Raw genomic sequence first — 26037 nt, forward strand, 5'->3', positions numbered from 1 at the left:
TTGCTCTTTGCAGATTCTCCCCATTTAGCTTTCTTCCTGAACACAGGATGTTTACCAAGGTTGTCAGAATTTTTGAGGTGGGTTTTTTTTTGCTACATTGAGCTCCCAGTTTCGATCCTGCCCTAGGATTTAACAGGGAGGTTGCTAGGTTCATTTTGAGTTGCTGTGCCAAGGAGCGTTCAGACTGCCCAGGGAATGCCTCGTGATTTGGCAGAGCAACTGCAAGATCTGTGGAGGAGGTGGAGGATGGGACTGGATGCCTGTAACCTGTCGCTGCCGGCTTTGGCAAGGGCTGTTTTTAGAAGAGCTTGGTCGTGCAAGGTTTGAGGCTCATTTCCAGCCTGACTTCTACTTTAAATAGGTGCTGGGCTTATTTTGTTGGTAATCTGGCACGTTTGTGGTGGAGTTACTAGCTTGAAAGGGCAATTCCCGAACCCTGTGAATTTTGCTCAGAAGAAATTAAAAACTATTATTCTCCCGTATCCTTTTTGTGCTTTCTCCAGGGCTCAAGGGCAGGAGGCAGTCTGGGGCTTTTCAACTCGATTTCTCATGGTGGCTGTGGCTTCAGCATCAGTACCTGCAGAAATTTCAGCAGTCCCTTCCAACTGGTTGGCAGATGTTCTTGTTTTAAATCCACTGATTATGCATCACCAGCCAGGAACCTGTTGGAGGTATTGTTTTGGCAGATTGACTTTTGTTTCCAAGAAACTTTCCTTCCCTTCCCTGAGGGTGGGGCGTTCCCCTCCCACCTTCCAAAAGAGAAAAAGAAGTAGGAAAAACGTGGTTGCTGCCTTCAGCTTTTTGAAGAGCAACCGCTGGGGTGCAGCTTGACTGGAGACTCGTGTAGGTGAGGTGGGGGAGTGCCACTCACCCCCAGTTCAAGTTGGGAGTGGGGGGGGGGTTGCCAATCGTGGTCTTGCTGCTTGGGGGTGGGATTTCCCCTGCCTCCCCTGCTGCTGTCGGAGGAGGGGGTCGCGTTTGGGGAGTGGGGTGGCACGGGGTGGGGTAGGGTGGCATGGGAGGTGGAATGGAAGGATTGGGGGGCTGTAGGCGGCGGGAACTACACCTCCCAGAAGGCTCTGCGGGAAGGCCCTAACAACCAATCGGCGCCCGCGCTGCCGCCCTATAAAAGGCCACTGCGGGGGTGTCTCTGCCTTTCTCTGTAATGGCGGCAGCGGCGGTGTTGGAGGGCTGCGGCGCGGGGACAATCCACCGCCATCCGCCTTCCCCCGGGGCTCTCCGTTTGCTCGATCCCGCCACATCTGCGGGCTGCGCGGCTGGGCGGCGGCGTTTCGGGGCGCTGCGGCGGGCTGTGGAGAGGCTTTGCTCCCTTCCTTCCAGGCCGGGCCTGGTGTGCGGGGAAGATGGCGGGGCCGCCGTGGGTGAGTGAGCGGCCTCCGCAGCGGGCTGAGCTAAAGAACCCAGCCTGGGAGAGGCGGCTGCTGGGCGGAGGAGCCCTGCGGGCCTGCCCGGCCCTATCGAAGCTGTGTCTGTCTCGGTGGTGTGGCAGATGCAGTCAAAAAGGAGCCGAGAGTGAGACTTTTTCCTTGACGGTCGCCCTCAGTTTGAGCCTCCGTAACTGTCTGGCAACATTTCAGGAAAATACATGGCCCGGGAGGGGCAGGGTGTGGGTGCTGTCGCCAGAACAGAGCACCCACCCCAAGTGCCTGCTTCCTGGGGTCTGAATTGTGCACGAGGAGGTGGGAGGTGGTGGGTATCCCGGCTTTCTGTCATCTGCTTGAAGCTCAAAACTGTATTCTTCCCCAGCAGCATCCTGGCATGGAAGGTGATCCCAGCGCGTGGGATTGCTGGTGACAGCCTCAGGTCAGTGGTGCTGGGCAGCTGAGGTGTGTGCTCCGGGCTCTTATGCAGAGTGGATTTGGTGGCTTTCATGGCCTCCCTTGGCCGGAGTGGCAAGCAGCAGTGTTTGCTCACCCTCTGTTAGCGGATAATGCAGGCACGGTTTGTTTGCAGCGCTGCGGATCCTCTGCAGGGCTCATGCTTGGTGTTAGGCCCTGCAGACAAGGGTGTTAGGAAGTGCAGACTCGCCTTAATTTCTTGCTCTGTTGAGATCATGGGTGGGATAAGGGAACTTTCCCTCTCCAGCATCACTGGGCCTGGCTAGTGGCAGAACTGGGAATCGGATCTGATCCAAAGCCAGCAGGTCACTCTGCTACCCAGTCCTGGAAGTGGCCAAAGACATCCCAGAATATGTCTTTGCTGTTTTGGGTGAGGAAGATGATTCATCTGGAGCTGTAGCAGGCTTCGCCAGGCGAGCTCAGTGGTGTCTCTGCATGTTTATCCAAGAGCTGTGGCTCCCTCCAGTAGCCACAGGTCTCCAACAGCATGCAAGAGCAACGGGAAGGTCTTTGACTGCTGGGCCTCTTCTGCCTGTTGCTGTCACTCGCCCCTCCTATAGATTTTCAGGAACTGGGGTGTTTCTTCTTGCAAGGGTGCTGGTTGGGGGTGTGTGGGTGATGCGTACTCGTGAGTCTGCAGTCTGCTGCTGACGTTGGGGGTGTTTGTGATGTTTTCCAGGGTTGTCTGGTGTTTCAGAGCTCGCTCAGCCGATGGCGTGCCTGCCGGATAGACCCGAGGTGAGGACGTAACGCCCTTCTTGGCGCTCTGTAGCCTGTCCCTCCAGATCCCTTTCCCATCAGATCTGCGTACCGATCTTGTGGTCGAAAAAGGAGGAAAAACAAAATTCAAACTGGTCTCGGCCTCTTTGCTGGGGCAGTCCTGCTCTGAGAGGGGCCAGTTGGAAGACAGTCTGTGCTGGCCTTGCTCCTTCGGGAAGTTTGGGGTGGGAGGGAAACCCCCTGGGCAAGAGAAGGGATAACTGTTGGGCAGAGAGGGCAGAGGAGCCGTGGAGACCTGCAGGCTGGGGTTTGCTTGCTCTGGGTTTGATGTGTTGCTTCCTAGCGTACAGCGACCCATCTGCTTCAGATACTTACCTGTGGCTCTGTTTTTTTCAGGAATTACTCGCTTAGTGAAAAAAGGCCGAGCCCCCGTCCCCGGTGAAGGGATTCAGTTTGCTTTCCTTAGGACGTGAATCACGGGGAGGCTGCGACGTGGAGCATGTGAGTGTCCTTCGTGGGTAATTCCAGATGATTGAGTGCGATCTCACCAGTCTGGAACAACAAAGGCCAGCTCAAGCTGACTGTCCCTGTGCTTGAAGTGGCCAGTCCTTAATCCGGGCTTTGTAGGTGGGAATGATCGGCTTCATCAGTCAGGTTTTTAATCAGGCAGGCGGTTTTCTTTAGGGCAGCGCATCAGCGAGGTCGGTGGCACCGCACCAGCCCTCTGAGTGCGGCCTGGTCCGTGATGACTCCTCTCTGGAGACTGTTGGATGAGTCCTGCGGATATGGGGCTGAGGCCAGGCGTGACCAAGCTGAAATCACCGTGCGGTGCGGGGAGAGGGAGCAGCAGGGAATCCCTTACCGCGGGTGAGATCTGAAGCGGTGCTGACTCAGGCTCTTCATTCAGGCTGGACTGTGTTTTATCCCCTCTTCAGGTGGAAGCGGAGTGTGTAGCTGGGATGAGCCAGTCCCTGAGGGTTCTGGTGCTGCAGTGAAAGGCTTCGTTCTTTTCCAGCCGTCTCCTCCGGAAACCGGAGCTCTTTGTGGCCGGATCCTGGCTTCTTCCTGAGCCATGAGCTCCTGCGGGAACAACCCCTGCTGTGCTCCACTCACCTGCACCGTGGGGAGAGGGATCTCTGGCTCTGGGTGCTGCTCCAGCTCCTGTTTAAACACTCGGTGTGGAAAAATGGTCCCTTTGTCAGGAGAGGAGCTTGGCGGAGCATCTGGATGTAAAATATTTTGAGGGTGAATAAAAGTAATCGCTTGAAACTCCTGCGGTGTCTCCTGTGGTCGTGTTTGGGTGCGTTGGCCTGGGGTGGTGCCTGACTGCCCTTACCCTGGGCCGAGTGAGACTTGAACTCGGGAGATCTGAGCAACTCCTCCCACCCGAGCTTAGCCACCCTTCACGGAGTGGTTCTGTCCGTCTTGCTGTGGCAGTGCCAGTGGGCTGCATCTCCGGGCAGCTGCTCCGTGACTGGGATGTGCTTTTCTCCTGGAAATCCCTGTGCCTGGCTATATTTTTTTTTTTTTTCCCTGTGTAAGTTATTGCTCCTCATAACACTGAGTCCCTACCTGAGGGAGCTGGTGTGAAGCCCTTCGCACACAGCTGTGTGGATCAGGAGCAGGTCTCCCTTTTCCTTCCTCCTCACACCCAAGCCAGTGCTTCCCCTCCAGCGGGGGAGCTGGGAATCCAAGATGCGCGTGGGATGGCACCCACCCAGGCAGAGGCAGCGTCGCGCTGCAGCCAGCATCCTCTGCTGGCGCCCTGGTGACCCGAGTCACCCACTTTCTCACGATGCAGAGCGAATTGGGGGTGCAAACAGTCCCAGAGCCATCCTGAGGGGTCTGCTGTTCCCTGTCTGCACGCTGGGCGATGGCAGAGTCCCCGTGCTGGCTGCGGGTGACGTGGGCTGCTTGCAGAGAGCACCTCTCTCCTTGGGGATGCGGAGTTGGTGCCTCTGCCCCTTTTTCCCTTCTGTTGGGGACTCAAGAGCCCCTTTGGCACAGGGCTCGTCCCTCTTGGCTCTTCCAGGATTTTGGCTTCCTGGGGGCCACCAGCTCCTCTACGGCAGCGTGTTCATACATCTGCGGCCTGGCTGTCCTTGTCTTTGTCCCCAAAACGAGGCAGCGGGACAGACCTGGCATGTGACAACGCCAAACATGGCGTCCCAGGGACCCGAGGACAAGGACGGAGCCGGTGGCTTCTCCCTCCTCCCCGGGTGGGTTTGTTTGTCTGCCCAGGTGACTGCGAGACCCGAGCTGTCCCTGTCCCCAGGGAAGGTGCTGCCGGGTGAGGACAAGGGTGGAGACTTGGCCCTGCCAGCACAGCAAAGCGCGGCCGCGTCAGGATCCGGCCAGCCCAGGCCGGTGAATCCGGCCTCGATGGGCACAGCCCCCGGCATGGGGACCATGACCAGTCCCCCCAGGACCCCAACCCCGAGGGACACTACCAGTTCCACGTCATCGTGCTGGGGGATGCGGCGGTGGGGAAGTCGTCGCTGCTGCGCTGCTTTGCCGAGGGTCTGGACACGGGGGGCGCGGGGACGGCCACCCCCTGCCCCACCGTCGGTGTGGAGTTTTACAGCCGCACCGTCGCGCTGCCGCCCGCCGGCAAGGCCAAGCTGCAGCTCTGGGACACGGCGGGCCAGGAGAGGTTCAGGTGAGGCGGGGAGGGGACACAGCCCCAGGCAGGACCCCAGCACCCTGCTCACTTGTCCCCGCACCCCAGGGCAGATGAAGTCCCTGTCTGGGTGCGCAGGGACAGGCAGCGGTGGCTCACTGGGACGGTGACACTTTAGGGGACGTGAAACCTTCAGCTGGTTTTGGGGGGCAGCCAAGGCAGCAGGGCTGGGTGCTGGTCCTGCGGTGCCGGGGGGCCGGGGCTGGGTGGTTTCCTTCCCGATTGCATCCGGCTGCAGCCCGCAGCCCCTGGGCGCGTGAAAGAGGCGCAAACGGGGTGCGAAGGGCTGGAGAGCTGGGCACTGCGTCTGGAGCCAGGGGTCCCACACTGCCCCCATCCCTGGGACCCCAGGGTCAGTTTGGGGGTGCCCTGTGTCTGCCCCATCAGCACCCACTCGTGGGTGCTATCCCATCCCCGGGAGGTGGGGGCCGGGGGGGGGGTGGAGGGAGCCCCGCGCACCTCTGTAAAACCCCGCCGGTCTTCTCTGGAGCCCTCCAGAAAAGGCTGCAAATGGTCCCGGCCGGGTTCACCTCCCTGTTCCCGAGGCTCTAGCTGGGACCCAAAAGTCCCCAGAGCCCCATCCCGGGAAAGTGGGTGCAGGGAGTGCTGGGGTGCCCCCCAAAATCCCTCTCCCCCATTGTGCCCAGGTCCATCACCAGATCCTTCTACCGGAGTGCAGCGGGGGTGCTGCTGGTGTTCGACCTCACCAACCGTGCGTCCTTCGAGCGTGTCCCCCAGTGGTACCTCGAAGCTGCTGGGGACCGGCCCCCTGCCTTCGTCCTGGTGGGACACAAGTGTGACCTGGCGGCCGAGCGAGCCGTGTTGGCGGAGGAGGCCGGGCACCTGGCCGCCGCGCTGGGCATGGCCTTCGTGGAGACCTCAGCCTGCAGCAACTTCAACGTGGAGCTGGCCTTCCAGATGCTGGCGGGGAGCATCCAGCAGGCGCTGGGTCAGGGGGCCCTCGCCCCTCACCGGGGCTGCGAGGGCGTCAGGCTCATCCCCAGCCAGAGCCGCCGCCAGCCCCCGGCACAGGGGGAGCCCCGGGAGCGCTGCCAGTGCTGACGGGGATGGGGGGACACGCGGGACCCTCCACCCGTGGGGGTTTCTCTCCCCACCCGGGCTTGTGTTATTTCAAGCCTGATTTGGGGGCTCTGGAAAAAATTAATGCTCCCCCGCCAGAGTGTTCTTAATAAACCTGCGGCTTTTCCACACTAAATAAAGGCTGGGCCGAGCGCAGGACCCCCGGCAGGGCCACACTGCTGTGCCCAACCCGTGACATGGAGGATGCTCTGCTTTTGGCAGGAGTCACTAGTGGGGTAGTAACCCCCCCCGCCAAGTCTCCTGTCCCAGGGCCACCCCCTGGGAAAAAAGGGGGCCCAGGCACCCGTGGAGTGCTTCCAACTGGATGGAGCCAAGGCAAAAAGGGAGGAAAAGGGGCCACCCAGCAACCACGGTGGGGCGGGAACGCCTCCTTGGGTGGAGGAGCCGAGGCTCTGGGCGCTGCCTGCCCATACATGCACCCAGCGGGTCCCGGCAGGCGGCGGTGGTGCCGATGGAGCCGTGGTGGCAGTACCAGTTCCGGGTGATCATGTTGGGGGACTCGACGGTGGGAAAGTCGTCACTGCTGCGGCGCTACACCGAGGGCATCTTCCTGGATGCCGTCAACCAGACGGTGGGGGTGGATTTCTATGTCCAGTTCGTGGAGCTGGAGCCGGGGCTGAGGGTGAAGCTGCAGTTCTGGGATACGGCCGGGCAGGAGCGGTTCAGGTGGGTCCAGCCACAGCGTGGGGAGGGTGATGGAGCTGAGTGTGGCCCCCCCCGATTTGGGGTACTGGTGGGATGTTGTGGTCCTGACCTGGGGGGGCAGGGGGATCCTGGCTGTGCTCCCACCAGTCCCTGTGCTGGTGGGAACCATGATGCCCAGCACTGCGCAGGCTGCAGGGGCCCAGATGAGACAAAGCCAAGGGTGTTCCCCAGGGAAAGGAGCCCTCGCTCCAGCTCCAAAGAGGGTACAGGACCCCCCCCCCCCGCCCCACCCCCGCAACTCTCTGCCCCACCAGCTGGGGGAAGAGGCTGGGAGCTGGGCAAAGTGGCTTTCAGCTCGGCTGCAGGGAGCCTTCACATCACACTGCCAGGGCTGCGGCCGGGCTGCTGGGGATGGGATGCAGCTGCTGGGGACAGGAGAGCTCATGGGGACATGGCTGCAGGGGACAGACAAGCTTTGATGGCCACGCAGGGACAGAGCTGCCTGAAAAGGGATGATTCTCCTCGCTTCTATGGTAGCTTGGGAGCAACGCGCCAGGTGCCAGGAGCAGGACATGGCCAGGGGAGATGCTGCCCAAGGCGGCACGGGGGGAGCCCCGAGGGCTGCTCACCCTGTTTTTCCTTGCGCCCCAGGTCGGTGACTCGCTCCTACTACCGCAACTCAGCGGGGGGGATGCTGCTTTTCGACCTCACGAACCGCGCATCCTTCGAGAGCGTCCGGCAGTGGCACCAGGAAGTGACAGACACGGTCCAGCCCTTCCGCATCATCTTCTTGCTGGTGGGACACAAGAGCGACCTGGCAGGGCAGCGGCGGGTGGGCAGGAGGGAGGCAGAGAAGCTGGCAGCGTCGCTGGGGGTGCAGTACATCGAGACCTCGGCCAAGGACGCCAGCAACGTGGTCCAGGCTTTCCAGATGCTGACGCTGGCCATCTACCAGGCGCTGCAAACGGGGTGGCTGGCTCCCACCGAGGCCTGGGACGGGGTGAAGAGCAGCATCCCGCTGCCAGTGCCGCTCAAGGCTCAGGCGCCAGAGAAGGAAGAGAAGCGGAAGAGATGCTCGTGCTAGAGCCAGGGACACCGACAGCCTCTCTCGGCCAGGCTGGGACACACTGGGCGCTGCTCACCGCGACGCACAGAGATGGAGCAGCTGTGGCGCAGGCAGGAGCAGCGAGCGAGAGCGCATTAAACATCCCCTGTTCTTCATGTCTCTTCCTGACCGTGTTTTCCTGGGGAAGGGTAACGTCCCCAGACAGGACAGGCCAGGGGTCTACAGAGAGGCAGGTGTCAACCCCCCCAGCCCCCATTCTCTCTCCAAACCCAAATACAAACCTGAACCCAGCCCCTAGAGAGGAACCATGGGTTCTCCCGACCCCCCAGCTCCTCTTGGTCCCCCAGTCTCACCTCAGATTGGCGTGGATCTGAAACCCCTTTTACTACCCAACCCCTTCACTGGGAGCAGGGTCTCCTCCGTGCTGGGGAGGGCAGGGTGGGCTGTTTTGACCAGCCGCTCCTCCTCGCTACACCGAGCTGGGAACAACCCCACGTCCCCGCCAGCAGCAGCCAAGCAGGGCTGCGGTGTGGGAACAGCTTCCCTCCACCCCAGGCACCCTCAGACTGGCCTCTCCTGCGAGGCGTCTCCTTAGCCAGCACTTACACGAGAGGAGGAGAGAGCCCACGCTGGTTTCCAAATTATTTCAGCCAAGGCAGTTTCCCCCCGTTGGGTACGGGGAGGCCGATAGCCCCAGCAGCGAGCGGGGCAGGGAGGACAGGCACACACGACCACGCGAGGTGGGGAAGCCTCTGAACCGCAGGGCAGGCGACCTCTTACCAGAACAGCACCACAGGCAGAAACCAGGCGACGCAGAGGCCGCCCCACCCGCAGCCCCTCTGCATGCTGTGTGAAGAACACAAGGCCGTGCCATGGTTTTAGATTAATAATTTCTTTATTCATGTAAAACAAATGCAAGTATTTATATAAACACCGACATTACAAAGTACTGGAGCAGGTAGGGGCAGGAAGGAGGAAATAAAAACCTCTACAGATGCTTCTAATACCGTCCCACACAAGACCAAATGCTCTGTCCCCTGGATAATCATTTACATGACAAACCACTTCCGAGTCACAAATCAAAAGTCTTTGTTTTGAGATACGTTGCGCTCCTAGGGGGGATGAGGAAGGGGGCGTAGAATGTTTTTGGCAGATGTCCTCATAAAGTCAAGATATTGCTGCACCATTAATAAAAAATATATGCTTCTCTGTAAAGCATTAAGAAAAATATCCCATGGATGGCATTGCAGAGGCTTCAGTGGAGAGGCAGATATCCCAAAACGCACTGGCGTCTTCTCCCAGCTCTTCCCAGGGGCTATTTCTTGGTGGTTTTGCGGATCAGTGCCATTCTCTGTAAGAAGGAAGAGAAAAAGGTGGGAAGCCAAGCGTCGCAGACCAGGTTACTGCAGAACAACCTGGAGCCGTGCCGGAATGAGGCATCTCGGGTTCTCTCCGGACACCGCCCGACTTGTTTCCACACAGGTCTTTCAAGTTCGTTTGAATCTTAACGTGGTCCCAAACCAGTGCCAGAGGAAAAGACAAGTGTCTGCGCTCCTCTCAACACCTGGGGCGCGCAAGCAAAGCACCGAGGATGGTGAGGGGCAGTGGGATTAAAGAGCGCAGGGGATCAAACCCCACTCTGCGGCCTCCTCTCCCTCTGCCCAGCAGCTGCAGGAGCTGCAGGAGGGGAGCCGCAATGCCATCCACGGGCTCCAGCTCCTCGCTGGCTCTCACCGGACACTTTAAAAAGCGCTGGCCCAATTCAGTTTAAGCAAAATTAAGTGGAAAAAAAACCCCAGAGCTGCTCAGCTCCCATCTACAGCCGAAACCGCATGAGAACAGTGTGCGCTCTGCTGCACCTCCCCAGGCCTTCAGGATTTTTGCAGCTTTTAAATTGTTACGGAGGCAAGCAGCCAGGGCTCGCGACCCTCACACATGGACACAGCCGGCGCTGCGCTCTGCTCACAGAACACCCGAGCGCAGCAGTGGGCTGCAGCCACAAAACGGCCCCGGGAACTCCAGGCACAGCCTGACAGAGCCCCGCGGTTCAGATTTTCTAATCAGTCAGCGGCGTTTGCCGACCCTTCTGCAAGAGGGCAGCTGACAAGTTACTGTCTGCAGCTCTCTGCTGGTTTTTCACCCTTCCAAGCTGGGCTGCCCTTCAGACCGTGAGCACTGCCAGCACTGCACTGCCGCAGGGGAGCCACGGCAGCGCAAGCCTCTCCGCACAAACAGGCGAGGAGACTCTGAAGTCATTCCAAGCCCAAACCACTTGGAAGAGGCTGCAAATTCCGGTCCTGCCAGGAGTCCAAGACCACTCTCCCCATATCAGGCTTCCACCACGTGATTCTCGGCGTTACTGAGGGCTCCTTACCTGTTTGTGAGCTTCTGTAGTGCAGGCTTTTTTGTAGGGCCTGATTTCTTCAGAACCGAAGCCCGGGATCCACATGTTCCACTGACGCTCTGGAAGACAGAGGGCAGGTCAGCAGGTCTACCCCAACCGCCCACCGCAAGAGCGGCCTCATCGTCACCGACGCACTGGCAGCATGCCCGGAGCCAGTGATCCGCATACCAGCTATAAAAGCTTCCCAAAAGCAGAGCAGCGGAGGGCTGTGCAGCATTAAACACAGTAAAGATGCAGTCCCTGTGCTAGGGACCTTCTGACACAGGCTGATGGACAGCTACAAACTGCACAACTGCAAAATTTGGGGAGGGGATGGTTAGGGGCAGACACCCCGCCCATCCTCGGATGATTAAGTAGCAAGGAATCTGTAGCTACTCACGGGTTTCCACCCCAAAACCACGGCCATGGGCATGTGCCCAGAAAAAAAAAAAAAAAAAAAACAAGAAAAAGAAAAAGAAAAACCACTCACCAAGATGTAACTGGACATCTTTCACTTCCAGGGTGTTGGACTTGCGATGCCGTGCAAGCTGGCAGGCAGCCGTCACCACACTCTCTATGAAATCATCGGCGATCTGCAACAGCATCTGTGGCAGAACAGGGACAATAAGCAGTCTTATCAGTGCCAGTCTTATCAATTATGCGGAAAGCATGAAAATGAGCCCGCAGCAGCTAGTATTTCAAAGGAGTTTGCTACAATTGATGTTTTAAAATTCCCTTTGACACTGGGACACAGAAACAGACACGGATGGCTGAAGGCTGCAGTGAACAAGAATACCGAAGCGTTACATGAACCAGCCCTCCCTGCCTTGGACAAAGGGCCACCGGCCCATGAAAAATTCCAGCTCAGCTCTTTCTGCAGCCCCGGCCGTGGGTTGCTACCTACTTCCTCCACATCTTCATCCAGCTGCTCGTTCGGATCCACCTCACGCACCAGGTCCTGCAATTTCTTCTTGGTCAAAACCTGTGCGTGTGGGAGAAGAGCAATGATTTACTGCCCTGCTTCAGCAAAGCCCGCGCAGCGCAGCCACAAAAGGCCTCCTCCCCAGCTCTGCGGAGGCCCAAGTCACGGGTGTATCAGCTCAGGAACTGCAGAGATAAGAAATATCAGGTGTTACGAGTTATTTTCAAGCACCAGTGGTTGCTCTGATCAGGAAGTGGAATGCAGCAGGCCAGGATAAATAAATTTCCTGCACTAAACTGGCACTAAAATGCCACTGGCTGGAGCAGGGCTGCTGGCAGGAGCGGACAAAGCCAGAACTAGAAGACTTGAGGCAGACAGCAAGCACAAAGTATTGGTGACCAAATTTGTGCTCAGGGCACGGAGGAAGGACGTCCACGGCTCTAGCGCTTATCAGGTCCAGTGTTTCACACGGAAGAGAGATATGGGAGTGCTGGGTTATTCCAGAGCAGAAGGCAGCACCCTCTCAGCCCCACCACAGCAGGGAGCAGAAATTTTACTGCTGCTGGACAGCGGGGCACCTGCTCTTAGAGGGTCCGGGTGGAAGTTCTCACCCCCGACCCACCAGCCCAGTCAGATGCAGGCTAAGAGACAGCAGAGGAAGCTCCTGCCCTCCCTGGTTCCCATACCTGCAGAACTGCTGCGCCTGTCTTGGTGTCGCAGGACTCATACGCTTCCTGGAGAGGCCAGGGCACCAGTGAAGCCCGCAGAGAGATCAGGGTGCACTCCTGGAGCCTTGGGCAGCAGTGGATTTTACACACACATCCAAGACTCCACACCACGACAAGCAAACACACGAGTCAGCAGCTCCTGGCAGCCAAGTCAGGCACAGGCTGCAAACCTGCACTCTCATTTCTCCCATCTCAACCCCATTTTAAAAGAATTTCCCAATCACACCTCAAATATACATTTTCCTGAGACTGAAAAAACCTCTACACCTACAGGGTCCACACCCCATCCAGCCTGAAAGCACCTTGGAGGGAAGAAATACCTGAAGATGTAACCAACACTTTACCAGCCGTGAAGTTTTGGCCGGTAATTTAAGGAAGGAGCAGGTCTGAACATCTCCCCTGTGGTCCGGAAGTTGGTGATGAAATTACCTGGTTGCTTTCAGGACTGAGCCGTCCTCCTGCGCTGGGCGTCCCCGGCATCTTCGCCACGGTGGTACTGTTGGCCATGGAGCTCTGCGGGGGAGTGCTGGCTGGTTCCAGCTTTATGGAGGAGAAGTTGGAGAGGTTGATCAAGGTAGATGGGCCAAACTGGTTCATAATCTGTTGGGCTTTAGCTTTTAGATCATAGAGCTTATCTAGGTCCTGCTTCTTCTTGGAGTTGTGGGGACCCAATCCAATCAACTGGAAAAGGAAAGGAAAGCCACTGTCAGAAAACAGAGAAGGAATTCAACAGGGTGATCATGCCTTTGTCCAGAGAACACTGCAGTGTCCTGACGTGGCCCAGAGGTTTACAGATCAAGTCTCTCTGGACGCAGTAAGGAGGAACAATGTTTAGAAGAAGAAACAACGTTCCCTGGTACATGGAATACAAAGCTTGCCGTGAGAAGCAGGGCGGCTGCACGCAGCGCACTGACAAGAGGGGGCAGGCCTGCAGCGGCACTGACGCACCCGCTGGTTCCTCGGGCTGAACCCCACACGCGCAGCCACCCCTCACCTGCCGGTCAGGGCCGCTCTGAACACGTTTCACTGGGACCACAAAGAGCTTTGAGGCAGAGACCACACAAAGAAGATTTAACTAAAGGCAGCAATGCAGGGGAACGGCAGGCGCGGCGTCCGAGTCTTCATCTTCACGCTCCACGTGCCTGAGACACAGGTCAGGAGAAGACAAGGTCCAGGCTCTCTTGGGCACGCGATGCAGGCTGGATTTTTCGGCAATGCCACTTCAGGCCTGACCCACAGCGATCCCTCCATGAGGGCTTGACAATTAGGATTTGTTTTCAGTTCTGAGAGCACAAGCGTGAGGAGGCAGAGAAACACACATGCATGCCCACACCTCCGATTTGTTCTCCCCACACAGGGCAACCGGCAGCCACAGCAAACGAGGTCAGGTTTACTGAGCCGTTATCGGTGAACCAGAAGCGGGCCACTGTGGCTTAACTGGTTACTCAGATCTTCCAGGCTCACCCTTCAGTGCCTGAAGTTATTCAGGTTATCAGCCGCTGAGCTAACACACAGACTGACGGGCAGCCACGACATTTCATGGCGGAAAGCTCTAAAATCCAGGCTCAAGGAAGCTCTGCTCTGTCCTCCCTGCTCTGCGAAAGGAAACTCATCCCAACCCGGGACCTTCCAGCCCCACAAGCAGTGTGGGCAGCAGAGACAGGTCTGTCACGGGAAATGAGCCTTTAAGGAACGGTTTGATGTTAAAGCCTCTCGTGTAGTAGCTGCAGCAGCTGCCGTTGGGCCCAGAGACGGGTGAGAAGTGGCCGCTGAGAGCGGAGGCTTCTTCTGGAAAGCCCACACCGCGCAGGGAGACGGGAGTTTGTTTAAACAGCTTTACAGCATACAGAGCTATGAACAGAGAGTCTGCTACCTGAGCTACAGACAGGTTCCCCTCTTCAGAGCAAGCTGTGTTAGTCTGGATTAATTCAAACCAAACCACAAACCAGAAATCACACAGGAGGACTTACAAGCGGCTGCTTTAGTGCTTCATTCCAAGGCACGCTCATGCACTGCCGCACCGACGGAGACAGAGCCCTTTCAGGGGAATTTATACCCAAGACACACTTCTGTAGCGCTCTGAGCAAGTTTCTAGCTCAAATTGAACTGAATTAACGATGGAAAACCATTACATTCACACCCTGATCCCCCTCGGTGGGCATTTCCTGACAAGGAGCTCAGCACAAGCTCAGCAGGGACTCAGTGTGCTAGTCTCAGCTTTAGGCTGATCTCAGGCTGTTCACCCCACACCTCGCTTTCCAAATCCACACAGCAGGAACTCTTACCCACCATGCAGGGGGAAAAGTGCCAAAATCCTTGGGCAGAAAGCACTTTATCAGCATAAAGTCGTTTTGTTCATTTACTTGGGGATCTTATCGCACCCTCTGCGTTGCCGTCAAGATCACCAAACACAAAACCAAGGGGATGCGCAGATTCCCAGGACAAATCCCGCATGCTGGCCTCAGGGTAAGCCGTGGTGCTGTACTTACAGCTATCTGAGTGTCTAGATCTTTAATTACATCAGCAACCGCTGTGGGGCCAGCGAACGGAGAGGCCATTTCCCAAAGCCTTCCCGGTAACGTCAGCAGGCAGCGTTAGCCTACTCTCGCTTCCTCCTCTTCCACAGAATTCTCATTCCTACAGGAACACCAGATATTTTTTGTATCACCCATTCTATACTAAGACGGCAAGAGGAAACAGTTTCACGCAAGACAGCGCACATCGTCCTTCCTACGGCGCAAGAGAGTTTATCTATCGGAAGATACGACACCACCGCCGGCGGTACGTGTGCATAGGGTGCTGCAGAGGGTGAGGCATCTCCTAGGATCCTGAAGCGGGAGCAGAAATTTGGCCGAATTTCATTTTTCTGTCACAAGACAGAGTATCTCTCTGCTGTCAGCAGTGACGCACAGGTGAGCCTGCGACAGCGGCTTCCCTCCACAGCAGGAACAGGTTCTGGCGGCTGCAGTTAGCTCCACCGACCCGCTGTAACTCATCAGCGTCGACAGCGCGGGGTTACAGCTGTGATTAAAAACAAACCAACCTTCGGTGTGCATCCTGGAGCTCGGGGGGTTCCCACTTCCACTAAGACACAAGGATTTTCACCAAATATTTAAATAGTTTTGCAAAGGACCATCCGGTCTGGGTGTCTCTTCATTGTTAACAGCGAAAACTGGGAAAGTTCTTGGTTTTTGCTTTAGTTATTATCCATGGGAGACAAAGCCCCTCCTGTTACAAGCTCTTACCCATCAGCTGCACTAGCTAAAAGGGAACGAACAAGAAAGCCCTTTCTCTCCCCAGGATGTGTCTGTGAGACGCTGAAGGGCAACTCAAACCTCCTTCCTCCCCGACGCAGCTCCCAGCTTCGCGGTTTCCCCCGAAGCACCGACACTGGGCACCTTAGGGAGGGAACAGCTCCACGCACGCCGCTCAGAGCGGCTCGTTTCCCACATCGTCCCTGCCACCAGCTTCAAAGAGGCCTCCAGCCCCACGGCTGCCCACGGGGAACGGCACCGCAGGACCGAACGACGCCTCCCCGAGCAACACGTCTGCACCGGCTGCCGGGGAGCCGCGGCCGGAGCCGCGGGGAAGCGCCACGGCTACCGACAGCCGACACCCGGCCGGGGGCCCGCCTGTCAGCGCTGTGGGGCCACCCCTCGGGCCCCGGGAGCCCCCACCCCCGGCTGCCGACCACCACACGGGCGGGGGTTTGAGCACCGGCTGCAGGCCCGGCCCGGCGAGCGGCGGGGCACGGCCTGCGCGCCCACCCCCCACCTCCCTCCGCGCTTTAGGCTGTCAGCACCGGCGTAAAGCAGCCGGAAACGCCCGCCCCCGGGGGACGGGCCCCTCGCCCCGTACCTCCCCATGACCCGCCAGCGGACCCAGGCCCCGCCACCGGCTGCTCCCTCCACCGCGCTGCCCGAGCCCTTCTGGGGGCACCGCCCGCCCACCACCCGGAAGCGCTTCGCAGCGCCACCAATCAAGAGAGAGCCTGGCTGCGCATGCGCGCCACCGCGCCCACTAAAGACGCCCCGTTCGATGACGACGCAGAGAGGAGGTGCCCCAGCATGCCCCGCGCGATTTGCATATCATAGGGATCGGCGAGGCGGGGAAATTGTGTTTTTTGAGTAAAAAAAGAAGCAGAAGTGGTAGAAAAGGCGTGGATCTTGGAAAGAAGAGAAACAGGAATCTGAGCCTTATTTAAACGGGAGGCGAGCCTCGCCGTGATATTAGTAATACTCTGACGCTTTCCCGTCCTGGCTGGGCGGCACACGCGTCTTCAAAAAGGGCTTCTGCCGTGTGTGGCACGGGGGGGCCGCGCGGCCGCTCCCGCGGAATCGACATCAAGAGATTTCGGAAGCATAATTTTTGTGGGAGGGGGCTGCCGGTAACCGCTTGTTCTGGCGCCCCGGGAACCGTCAACGACAGAGGCAGCGGGGAGGAGTGGCACTCGGCATCCGCGTGCGACCGGTTCCCGCTGCTCGGGAACAAGCTGGAAGCGTGCGCGTTAAGAACGGTGCACCGCAGCGCGGGAAACGTATTTGCACAGACGTGTCCGTCCGTACGTGTGTCTTTAAATAAATTGTTCTTAAAAAAAGGTTCACCCCCCACCCCCGGGCCAGCGCCGCTGGGCTCCCCCTCCTCGCACCCTCACAAGGCTTCGTGGTAGACGTGCGACAACGGACAGTCCCCCGGCTGGCAGCGGGCCCCCTCCGGAGAGGGTCCGTCCCCACCGGGGCTGGCGGCCCCCTCGGCCCAGCGGGCGGGCGCATCGTACCGCAGCGGGGGCTCGGCGGGCAGCCCGGCGAGGCGGCGGGTGGCGGCGGGCTCGGGCTCGCCGAACGGCATAGCGTATTCGGGCTCGGGCGGCAGCGGCTCCGCGTACGGGTGGTACGTTCCCGGTACGTCGTAGTGGCTCACGACCAGCGGTAGCGTGTAGCCCGCATCCGGGAGCGGCTTGAAGGTGGAAGGGCCCGTTTGGCTGCTGGGGCTCAGCTGCACCAGGTCGGGCTCGGCGTATTCTGCAATGGGGATACCGGGCTCTGAGCTGGGGACTGTCCCCACCGCGGTAAGGGGGTCACGGTGCTGTTCAAGGTGTGAGTGGGCTGGGTGGAGGAAAAAACGGGCACATCTGGATCCCCAGGGCTGGGGAAAGCTGGGCAGACACGGGCCAAAACGCAGCGGGGACAGGCACATCCCTCTGCCCCAGCACACAGTGGGGCTCCTGGTGCTGCCTTCCAACACCCATGCCTGCGCTTGAGGTGGAATAATAATAATAATAATAATAATGAATAATAAGCCCTGCCAGGGTCTTCCTTTTGCACAGGACCATGATGCAGGACAAGGGTTGGACCAGAGTGGTGCTGGGGGGAGGAACTGGCACCCCAGGGTGCACTGGGGGAGACACAGCTCCGGCTCTGGGCTGAGGGACCCGTTCGCGCCCCGATGTCCCCGTTACCTGGCGAATGGGTCCGGCTGAGGTCCCCCGGCGCAGGAGCGGCGGGGAAGGAGGCCAGCATGGTGCCAGAGGGTGGCAGGCTCCGCAGGGAGCACACCTGGCTCAGCTCCACTTTGGGGTACCCTGAGCAGAGAGCAGAAGCTCCTTGGTTGTCACACACCAGCCCTTGGGGACAGACTGGTGCCCCCAGGGTAAACCAGCTGCATCCCTCCTGAATTTGGTCCCGAGGCATTGGGACCCTGGGGAGCGGTTGGGGGTCCTTTACCTTTCATGATCCCGCAGTTCAGCTCCGCTGCCGGTTTCCTGCCAAGGGGAGAGCAAGATGGGGGTGAGGGGTCCTGGCCACCCCATGCCCAACACCACACCACCCACCCGCCTCCTCACACCCACTGCATGGGGGGGCTGCGCCCCTTGGTACCCAGCAAGCAGCCGAACAGAGCTGCCATGCTTTGGGGGGCGCGATGCCAGGTTCCCCAGGGTGAAATGGGGGGCAGGAGGGGATCCACCTCTTCCTGTGGCAGAGGAAGGCCAGCAGCAGGAGGCTCGTGCAGAGGAGCACGAAGCCGCCGATGAGCAGCATCACCAGCAGTGTGGAGCCTGGGGAGGGAGGGCAGCATCAGACCCTGGGTGCCCTATCCCCCCCCCTCTGCACCCATGGGTGTCAGGACCCCACTTGGGGCCACCAGAGGAAGAAAATCAGTGTCACAGGGGGATTTTAAAACCCTGCACCCTAGGGACAGCCCCTACCATGGCGCCTACCTGCTTTCTCCGGGTCCAGGGCGACGCCAGGGATGGGCGTGTGGCTGGCTGGGCGGCTGGTGGGGACAGGGACCTCCTTGGGGACGCTAGGCACTGCAAGGCAGAGCGGGGACCGTGAGTGTAGGGCCACCATGGGGTGCACAGGGAGGTGGACGTCCCCAGGGGATGTTTGAGACATTAGTGGGATGTGAGGTCCCGCGGAGGGGCTCACCATAGGGCCGGGGTGCGCGGGCTCGTGCCAGCTGACAGCCCACCAGGGCCACCTTCATGGCCACGCGCTGGTGCCAGCTCTGGGGTGTGATGCGGACGTAGCGGGCGACGATGGGGGGGATGAAGGTGTTGGAGACCTCCCCATGGCTGTCGGCATTTCCTTCAAAGACCTGGCAGAGAGGGCGCCAGTGGCCACACATCTGCGGGCAGAGGATCTGTGTCCCCTTGTCATCCCTGTCCCCCCGCCATGCCCACCTTGTCTTCCTGGCCACCGCTGCCTCTGTACGGTCTCCAGTTCTTCCCGTCGCGGCTGGAGGAGACGCGGTAGGCTGTCACGTAGGAGTCGTACAGCTCAGAGGAGCCCTTTGTGATGATGCCTGTTGGTGCAGGAGTGAGCCCGGGGCGCGTGGGGCCCTGCTGTCAGTTGAGGAGTACAGAGCTGGGGAAAGGCTTGGGTGTGCTGTAGATTCGAGTGTTGGACCCCCGACTCTGCCCCCAGGAGCCGATAACCTCCAGCCCTGGCTGCCAGCTCCGCATTCCTCCCTCCTCCAGCCTCTGGCCGGACAATGTCCCCATTTTCCTCCCCACGGTCGCCAGCCGCCACTGCACAAAGCCCCTGCTTTCGGCAGGCTCCGGCCAAACAAAAGGCATTCGCTGGCACCAGATGCAAGAGCATAATATTAACTTGTTCATCCCAGAAATGGCTGCGGGTGAGGGGGGTGGCAGGGACAGTGGGGACAAAAGGGGGACAGGGAAAGCTTGTGGGGCTGGTGCTGTCTGCATCCCAGTTTCCACCAGTATAACCATGGCACAAGGAGCTCCAATCCATCTTGTGTTATGGAGGGGTTGCAAGCACTCTGGGCAGGTTTTGGGAGTGTCAGTGAGACTGGCACCCATGTCACCATGGAGGGGACAGTGGTCAGGGTGCCATGGGGACGGGCTCCACTGGTCAGGACTCACCTGTGATGTTTCGGCGGGTGCCCAGGTCCAGCTCCAGCCAGGCACTGTTGGAGCCGGGTTCGGCGGCCCAGGAGTGGCCGGTGGTGCCGAGCACTGCCCGTTCGGCCGCCCAGGCTCGGTCCTGGCCCAGTGCGTCCACCTCATGCCACCAGGACGAGGCGTTGAAGGCAGCCACCTCCAGCACATCGTTGCAGGCTGGCAATGGGAGAGTGTGGGTGGGAGCAGGGTGGGAGCCTGAAACCCCCGGCTGGGCACAAGGAGAGGGTGGCACCATGTCTGGCAGCCAAAATCGTGGATTAATTTGGGGGGAAATGGGAAAAAATACCTTTGTGGAATATGAGCCGCTTCTCGGAGAGGGATCCCCTGCAGGGGGAAAGCAGAGGGAGCATCAGATGGGGGGCTCCCCAGGTGAACAAACCCTGAGGGTCTCCAAAATTGAGGGGTGGCAGGTCTGCAGTGTCAGCGCGGACGGGACCCGCAGCCAGGGTCCCCAGCCCCGCCTCTCGCCCACCTTTTGGAGTGGAGCCCATTGGCGAAGGCCGACTCGTAGAGCGTGATCCCCTTCTCCCGGGACAGAGTGACCTGGCCGCCCAGCTCGTCCGCGATCACGCCGGCATGCACCGCCGCCTTGCACAGCACCGAAGTCTGTGGGGAGCAGGGCAGGGGTGAGAGCAGGCACCCCATGGCCAAACCCATCCCCTGCAGTCTGCTCGGGGGTGACAAGCAGTAGCCATGCATGCTGGAAACTGTCCCCAATGGGTGCACCCATGGGTGCTGACCCGTGCAGCAGGGAGAGCCAGGCTCTGCACTTACATCCCGGTAGCCCTGGCTCGGGTTGCCCCAGATGTCCCCGTCGACGTCCTTGCAGCCCGCGGGGCAGTAGACGCTGAAATACACAGTGAGGTGGTAGGATGAGGGCTCGCCCTCGTCTGAACCCCCTCTGCGCACCCGCTTTGCTCCCCATCCTGCCACCATTGCACCCCAAGAGCTCCAGGGCAAGCACAGCACCCGGGACAAAACCAGAGCTGATGGGGACCAGCAGCACTGCTGGGGTGGGGGACGCCAAAGCGGGGACCGCTCACCTGACGTGTTCCTGGGTGTAGTGGGTGCCTCGAACCAGGCAGGAGACCAGGTCTGCAAGGCAGGGACACCCCAGGGTGAGGGACCCCCACAGCATCCCCCATGGTCCCAGGCCACCCTGTCCCAGAGAGGCAGGGAGGGGTGACTCCCTGGTCCTGGGGGGTCCAGGGTGCTGTGGGGGATCCCGGCTGCCTGAGTGACCTGGGGGTCTCCCATGTTGTGCCCCCAGCCAGGAAGAACATGGGCCTTCAGGGTGCTCAGGGCGATGGGAGCCCACCCTGGGGTCAGCAAGGAGCAACCTCCGCCCCCAGCTGTGCCCCCTGCCACCCCGAGGGCCGACACAGCCGGGGGGATCCTTCCTCCCTACCTGGGTGCTGCAAGGTGGCGTACGACAGGAGGAGGCCTCGTCCCGAGCGGTGGCTGGTGCTGTTGAACAGGACAGTCATGGTGCTGGAGTTTGTCACCAGGAGCGAGGTGGCAGGGACAGCGTTCCTGCAGTAGGGCCCTGCTGGCAGGGAGGGGCCATGGAGGGGACTGGGGCTTCCCGGGGACAGGCGTGGGCACCCGGACCCCAAGGCGTCACCTCCCCTGGCTCGGCCCTCGCCAGGGTGCTCAGGCATTTGGGCTGTGCCCAGGGTGGTCCTGCACCCAGGGTGGTCCCATCTGACATGATCCCATGTCAGGATGGCCCCAGCCTCAGGATGTAACCCCAGAGCGGTTACATCCCTGCTATGGGGGAGACCTGGGGCACAGCCCCCCGCAGCTTGTCCTGTCCCCACCGTTCCCCCACAGCCACAAGCAGCACCAGGGGGGACACAGCCCCCAGGCACGGGGGTCAGAGCTGGACCGGGCTCGTGGAGGGACACCCCGCGATGTCCCCACCTCCAGGATTGGGGCAGGGACTCCCCCATGGCTTCCCAGAAACACTTTCCCCCGGGGCCTCTTCAATCCACCACGGCTGGTACGGCGTGGGTGGTCACTGGCCCTTTTTGGGCACCTGCCACCACATCCCTTGCTGCACGCACAGCACAACCCCGCGAGACCCCAAAACGAGGGCTGCGTCCCCATCCCCTCCCCATCTCCCCTTTCGCATTGCTGAAGCTGCCTCCTAAGTCCCACCCTCCCTTTAATCCAAATTAATTTGCAGTCTTCATTTCCCTGATTAAAACTTTGGCTTAGTGCTCAGGCAGGTTCCTTGGGGACATCCCTGGTCCCAACTGGGGACAAGAGGTGGCCCCAATCCCCAGACCACCCCTCTGTTCCACGTCACTGCTCTGTCTCACGTCCGTCACTGGGGCCTCGGGGCACCCGGAGATGCTCTGAGCAAATGCAATCGTTGCCCTGGGGACAGGGCGCTGTGTCCCGTGTCCCCACAGTACTGGCAGTGAACCCCCCCCGGCAGGGTTGTGTTGTGCCTCAGTTTCCCCATGCCAACCCGCACCCTCGCCCTGCCTGGGTCATATTTAACCGAGAGGCTGAGCCCAGGGGACCTGGCCTGGGGACCCCCTGGGTGCTGGAGACCCCTCAGCTGAGCCACGGGCCGGAGGCTGCCACACCCGCAGGGTCCCCGATGTGTCCCCAGGCAGGATCAGGCCGCGTGCCAGACACCGGGTCTGAGTCAGCAGGAGGGAACCCACAGCCTCCGCCTGCTCCGGCCGCTTCCCGAAAAACATCTGGAAGTTCTCGAGGGCCGGCGTCAGCTGCTGGCGAGGGAGCGGGATCCTGGCCTGGCCCAGTGTCACCCCCCACCCGCTGGCACGCACTGCTCCAGCAAAGGCACCCAAAGGGGCTGCGGGTGCCCTGCCACCTCTGCCAGCCCCCCAGGAGCATCGTCTGGGGGTCCCCCCCCTCCCACGTTGCTCTGGGACCCCTCAGCCTGGGCCAGGCAGTCTCTGGGCTTTGGGGTCCTGGGAGATGGGGACAAGCATGTACCCGAGGCCACGGCAGAGGGGATGGGGACTGCATGTGCTGTCACCCCTCTGGTACCAGCCCAGAAAGGGTGAAAGCCCTGGAAAACAGAGAAAAATCCCAGTCCTGAGAGCAGCGGTGGATCTAAGCTGGCTCCTTTCCGCCCCACCTTTCCCACAGCGTCCCCTGCCCCTCACCGGGCCTCGGGGCTGCTCCTCCATCCCACTCCATTGACACCCCCGCGGCAACGCTTCCTCCCCCTCCCAAGACGTGTCCCCCAGCATGCGCCATGCTCCTGATGCTGTCAAATCCCTCCAAGACCTCTCTGGAAAAATCCTGGAAGCGTTTGGGCAGACAATTAATTGGTGGCTGCATCTGTCCCCAGCTGGGTGCCCCCCCCAAGCTTGACAACAGCCCCCCTCCTTGGGTACCCCCTCTTCAGATACCCCTGTCTCTGGATATCCCTGTCCTCAAATACCCCCCTCCTCAGGATGAAATCAGCTAAAAAACCGGATTTTCCTGATCCTCTCCTTATCCAGGTCTTTACGTAAAGTGATCTCGCCCCCCTCAGCCCCATCTGCAGCCCCTCAGCAGGCGCGGCCTCAGTTTCCCCCCTTTACCGTAGGCGGTGCCGGCCTGGGGGTCTGTGAGGAGCAGGGAGCTGCGGGCGCAGCGCTCAGAGGGTTCCAGGTCCACGTCCCCGAAGACCAGGAGGAGGGAGGCGCCCGGGGGGGCCCGTAGCTGCCAGCGGCAGGTGGTGTGGTTGGGGTAGGTGCCAGGGTAGTTTTTGGAGCTGAGGGTGCCGCTGTGGGGTGTCAGCAGCGTGTGGCCGCAGCCGTCCCCTGCGGAGAGATGGGGGGTGGAGCTCAGTCGAGGTGCTCCCTGCCTCAGTTTCCCCACTCGGTACAGCCCCCGTCAACACCCCACAGGCACCTGCAGCCCCTTCAAACGTTTTTGTTATCATTTTTTGGTGGCTTTGCTGGCTGCTCCCCACACCGGGGACAGTCCATGGGCAGACCCAGGGATGAAGCTGCCTCAGTTTCGCCCAGAGCCACCCAGCACAGACCAGCACCTCCAGCTCCTCTCCATCCCCCAGGCCAGGCAGACCCCAGTTTTGGGGGGCTACAAAAGGATGCAAAAGGATGAAAGGAGGAAATTCCCCCGACACATGGGGTTGTACAGCACCGAGCAGCCCCCAGGAACCCCCCAGCTGCAGCCTTTACCTTGAGGATGACCCTGGGCAGCTGCACCCCTATCGCCCCCTCCCTGGGGCCACGCCAGCACCCACCACAAAAGGAGTTTTTCTCCGGGCCAGCCACCCCCGGGCATGAGGGAATATCCTGGAAATTTGAGTTCAAAGCAGCCGGTGTCAGGAACCAGCAGGAATTTCTGGTGGAGGTGGGGCAGGATTGGGGTGTGGGGAAGGGGGAAGCACCCCTCAGTCCCACTGCATGGGCTGGGGAGGGGGGGGTCCATCGTTCATCCCCCCATGCATCCCCAAAAAGCTGCTGCTCCTGCCAAGCATCGTCCTGGCACAGCTGGAAAGAAAAGTGATGGTGGGCACGGCTTCGCCCATGCCTTGGCTCCTCTCGCCGTCGCCGGGAGACCACACAAAGCGCCGGCGAGGGAAAATCCTAGAGGGATTAAAAAAAGGGGGGGCCGGAGGCAGAAGATGCCAAGGCCCCCCGATGGAGCCCGCCCCCATCCAGCCTGCGGAAAGGGCTGGCGGCCAAATCGGGGGGGTTATCCTGTGAACACCCCCTTGGCAGGGATGTGGGACCAGGGGAAATCCTCGATTTCCCACCCCAGCTGGGCAGCAGCCCCTGTTATGGCAGAGCCGGGAAGGATCAGGCCCTCCGGGGGTGTCAGGGGGGCAACTGGGCGAGGCTGGACAGGGGTAACGACACGGGGGAAAGCGCTGCTGTGCTGGGGGGAGAGAAATTTGGGGTATTTTGGGGGAGTTTCTGGCAATGAAGCTCAGAGCCATTGGGATCTGCGTGGAAAACCCTCTGCAGCCAGGACAGCACGGCATGTGTGCCCAAGCTGGGGGTCTTGGATGGACCCCCCCGGCCCCAACCCCACGCCAGTGGGTGTGGAGAGGGGACCCATCCTGGGAAAAACCCATCCCGGGAAAGGAAATCCTCGGTGAAAGCATCCCGAGTGTGGCTGGCGCATGCTGAGTGGGCATGCCAGAGATAAGCGGAGAGCTGCACACACACACAGGGATTTGGCTCCGATTTTGCTACCAAGGGGCCGGGAATGGCGAAGGCAGAGCCACGGGGGAAGGCTGGGGACTGGCCCCTGGCCACGCGAAATAATTGCCAAATTGCCAAAAAATGGGAAAGCTGGATTTCCGCTGGGTGAGGGCGAAGCTGCGGCCAGGCCATCCCTGCCAGTGATTTGTTTGGTTTCTCACAGGATGCAGGAAAGACACAACAGGGCGATGCTACGGGAAAAGCCCGGCACGCTGCCGGCCCCGGGAGAGCTCCCCCGCATCCACCGAGGGGTTTGGGATCGAGTGGAGAGCCGCTGTGGGATATCTCCCAAATCACACATGGGAAACACCGTGGGGTTCTGCGCCCCCGCTGATCCCGTTCTGGCCCATGCCTCAGTTTCCCCTGGCTGGGGCCGATGCTTTTGTCCCATCTTCTTCTGCTCATTCTCGGATGAGTTGGGGACGTGTGGCACAGGGGAAAACTGTGTCTTCGGGATAAAGTTTGGCTGAACATTCCCTGCGGGCCTTCCCAGACCCCTGTGGATGCCAATCCCCCCAGAGTGACGCTGCCGGGGCCCACAGCCACCCCTGCGATAGAGCCCACTGCCCGGTTGTTCCCCGTAAGCTCCAGCGATCCTCTTAAACCAGGGATCGGGGGTTCCCAGGGAAAGGACGGAGCCAAACCCGGGACGCCCTGGTACCGGGAGCAGACAGGGGGAGCGGGGCTAGGGCTGCGGGGAGACCAGCCGGATGCGGGACTGGGGCAACGCGGGGGTGGCGGAGGCAGCGGGGAACCTGTCCCGTCCAGTACCGGGGCAGGTGGACAGTGGGGATCCCGACCCGGCGTGATCCCGGTCCGGGGACAGCGGGTACCGGCTGCCCATCCCCATCCGGACGCAGCGAGCAGCCCGTCCCGGATCGGTACCGGGCCAGGCAAGCAGCGCGGACCTGTCCCGTCCCGGTCCCCGTCCGCATCCCGGACCCAGACCCAGTCCCGGTCCTGGTTCCGTCACGGCGCATTCCGTCGAGGGAAGGGGAGCCCCGGGGGTACCAGCGGGAACGGGACTCTCGGTGCCGTGTCCCGCTGCGGGGTCCCCCGCCTCCGGTGCCCCGCAATCCGCACTCACCGTCCTGTCCGCCGGCCGGGCGCAGCCCCAGCGGGCCCAGCAGCAGGCAGCGGCGGAGTAGAAGCAGCGCCAGCGCCCCCCGCGCCGCCCCGTCGCCCGCCCGCATCCTCCCGCTGCCGCCGCCGCCGCCGGCCCCGCCGCGCCCGCCGCCCTGAGCCCGCCCCCGCCCGCCGCGCCACGCCCATTGGCTGCCACCGCCCGGCCCCGCGCCGCTAT

The 26037-nt window shown here is 60.6% G+C and overlaps 4 protein-coding genes, 1 long non-coding RNA gene and 5 other non-coding genes across 16 annotated transcripts; 8 read left to right on the plus strand and 2 right to left on the minus strand.

Annotated features, from left to right (window-relative positions):
- The first annotated feature begins 1170 nt into the window (after positions 1-1170).
- LOC147598117 (uncharacterized) lies at positions 1171-3852 on the plus strand. 2 transcript variants are annotated; one of them, XR_015260935.1, is made up of 5 exons: positions 1171-1382; positions 1768-1824; positions 2539-2597; positions 2976-3080; positions 3515-3852. It is a non-coding gene; the product is annotated as an uncharacterized LOC147598117 (long non-coding RNA). The 2 variants fall into 2 exon arrangements; XR_015260936.1 differs by having other exon boundaries at positions 1771-1824.
- Positions 1468-1610, plus strand: LOC147598118 (small nucleolar RNA SNORA16B/SNORA16A family). Its single transcript, XR_015260950.1, has one exon. It is a non-coding gene; the product is annotated as a small nucleolar RNA SNORA16B/SNORA16A family (small nucleolar RNA).
- Positions 2291-2421, plus strand: LOC147598119 (small nucleolar RNA SNORA44). Its single transcript, XR_015260942.1, has one exon. It is a non-coding gene; the product is annotated as a small nucleolar RNA SNORA44 (small nucleolar RNA).
- On the plus strand, positions 2636-2753 carry LOC147598120 (small nucleolar RNA SNORA61). The gene has a single exon (XR_015260943.1). It is a non-coding gene; the product is annotated as a small nucleolar RNA SNORA61 (small nucleolar RNA).
- Positions 3314-3382, plus strand: LOC147598121 (small nucleolar RNA SNORD99). The gene has a single exon (XR_015260940.1). It is a non-coding gene; the product is annotated as a small nucleolar RNA SNORD99 (small nucleolar RNA).
- An 887-nt stretch (positions 3853-4739) lies between the features above and the next one.
- LOC147598122 (ras-related protein Rab-42-like) lies at positions 4740-6321 on the plus strand. The gene is made up of 3 exons (XM_086764830.1): positions 4740-4798; positions 4972-5238; positions 5907-6321. The coding sequence occupies exons 1-3, from the start codon at positions 4740-4742 to the stop codon at positions 6319-6321; spliced, it is 741 nt and encodes a 246-aa protein (XP_086620956.1).
- A 414-nt stretch (positions 6322-6735) lies between these two features.
- On the plus strand, positions 6736-8158 carry LOC104482737 (ras-related protein Rab-39B). The gene is made up of 2 exons (XM_086765098.1): positions 6736-7026; positions 7657-8158. Exons 1-2 carry the CDS (start codon positions 6812-6814, stop codon positions 8087-8089), a joined length of 648 nt encoding a protein of 215 aa, XP_086621224.1. The 5' UTR covers positions 6736-6811; the 3' UTR covers positions 8090-8158.
- Positions 8159-8947: 789 nt separating this feature from the next.
- TAF12 (TATA-box binding protein associated factor 12) lies at positions 8948-16044 on the minus strand. 5 transcript variants are annotated; one of them, XM_086764851.1, is made up of 7 exons: positions 15963-16038; positions 14594-14741; positions 12534-12785; positions 11359-11436; positions 10945-11059; positions 10446-10534; positions 8948-9422 (listed from the first exon to the last, which is right to left on the minus strand). In XM_086764851.1, exons 2-7 carry the CDS (start codon positions 14660-14662, stop codon positions 9387-9389), a joined length of 639 nt encoding a protein of 212 aa, XP_086620977.1. In that variant the 5' UTR covers positions 14663-14741; positions 15963-16038; the 3' UTR covers positions 8948-9386. The 5 variants fall into 5 exon arrangements, with proteins under 5 accessions (XP_086620977.1, XP_086620976.1, XP_086620975.1 ...); XM_086764850.1 differs by having other exon boundaries at positions 11281-11436; XM_086764849.1 differs by having other exon boundaries at positions 11251-11436.
- A 206-nt stretch (positions 16045-16250) lies between these two features.
- Positions 16251-25952, minus strand: LOC147598123 (discoidin, CUB and LCCL domain-containing protein 1-like). Of its 2 annotated transcripts, none has more exons than XM_086764842.1 (15): positions 25822-25952; positions 23100-23321; positions 20939-21079; positions 20574-20625; positions 20305-20377; positions 20003-20136; positions 19817-19854; positions 19492-19686; positions 18787-18908; positions 18533-18701; positions 18322-18414; positions 18069-18159; positions 17828-17865; positions 17563-17685; positions 16251-17125 (listed from the first exon to the last, which is right to left on the minus strand). In XM_086764842.1, the coding sequence occupies exons 1-15, from the start codon at positions 25925-25927 to the stop codon at positions 16755-16757; spliced, it is 1968 nt and encodes a 655-aa protein (XP_086620968.1). In that variant the 5' UTR covers positions 25928-25952; the 3' UTR covers positions 16251-16754. The 2 variants fall into 2 exon arrangements, with proteins under 2 accessions (XP_086620968.1, XP_086620969.1); XM_086764843.1 differs by having other exon boundaries at positions 20939-21076; positions 25822-25942.
- LOC147598124 (U11 spliceosomal RNA) lies at positions 16386-16515 on the plus strand. The gene has a single exon (XR_015260948.1). It is a non-coding gene; the product is annotated as a U11 spliceosomal RNA (small nuclear RNA).
- Positions 25953-26037: the final 85 nt, after the last annotated feature.

Source organism: Chlamydotis macqueenii, chromosome 22, assembly GCF_036417535.1.
Source record: "Chlamydotis macqueenii isolate bChlMac1 chromosome 22, bChlMac1.mat, whole genome shotgun sequence".
NCBI lineage: Eukaryota > Metazoa > Chordata > Aves > Otidiformes > Otididae > Chlamydotis > Chlamydotis macqueenii.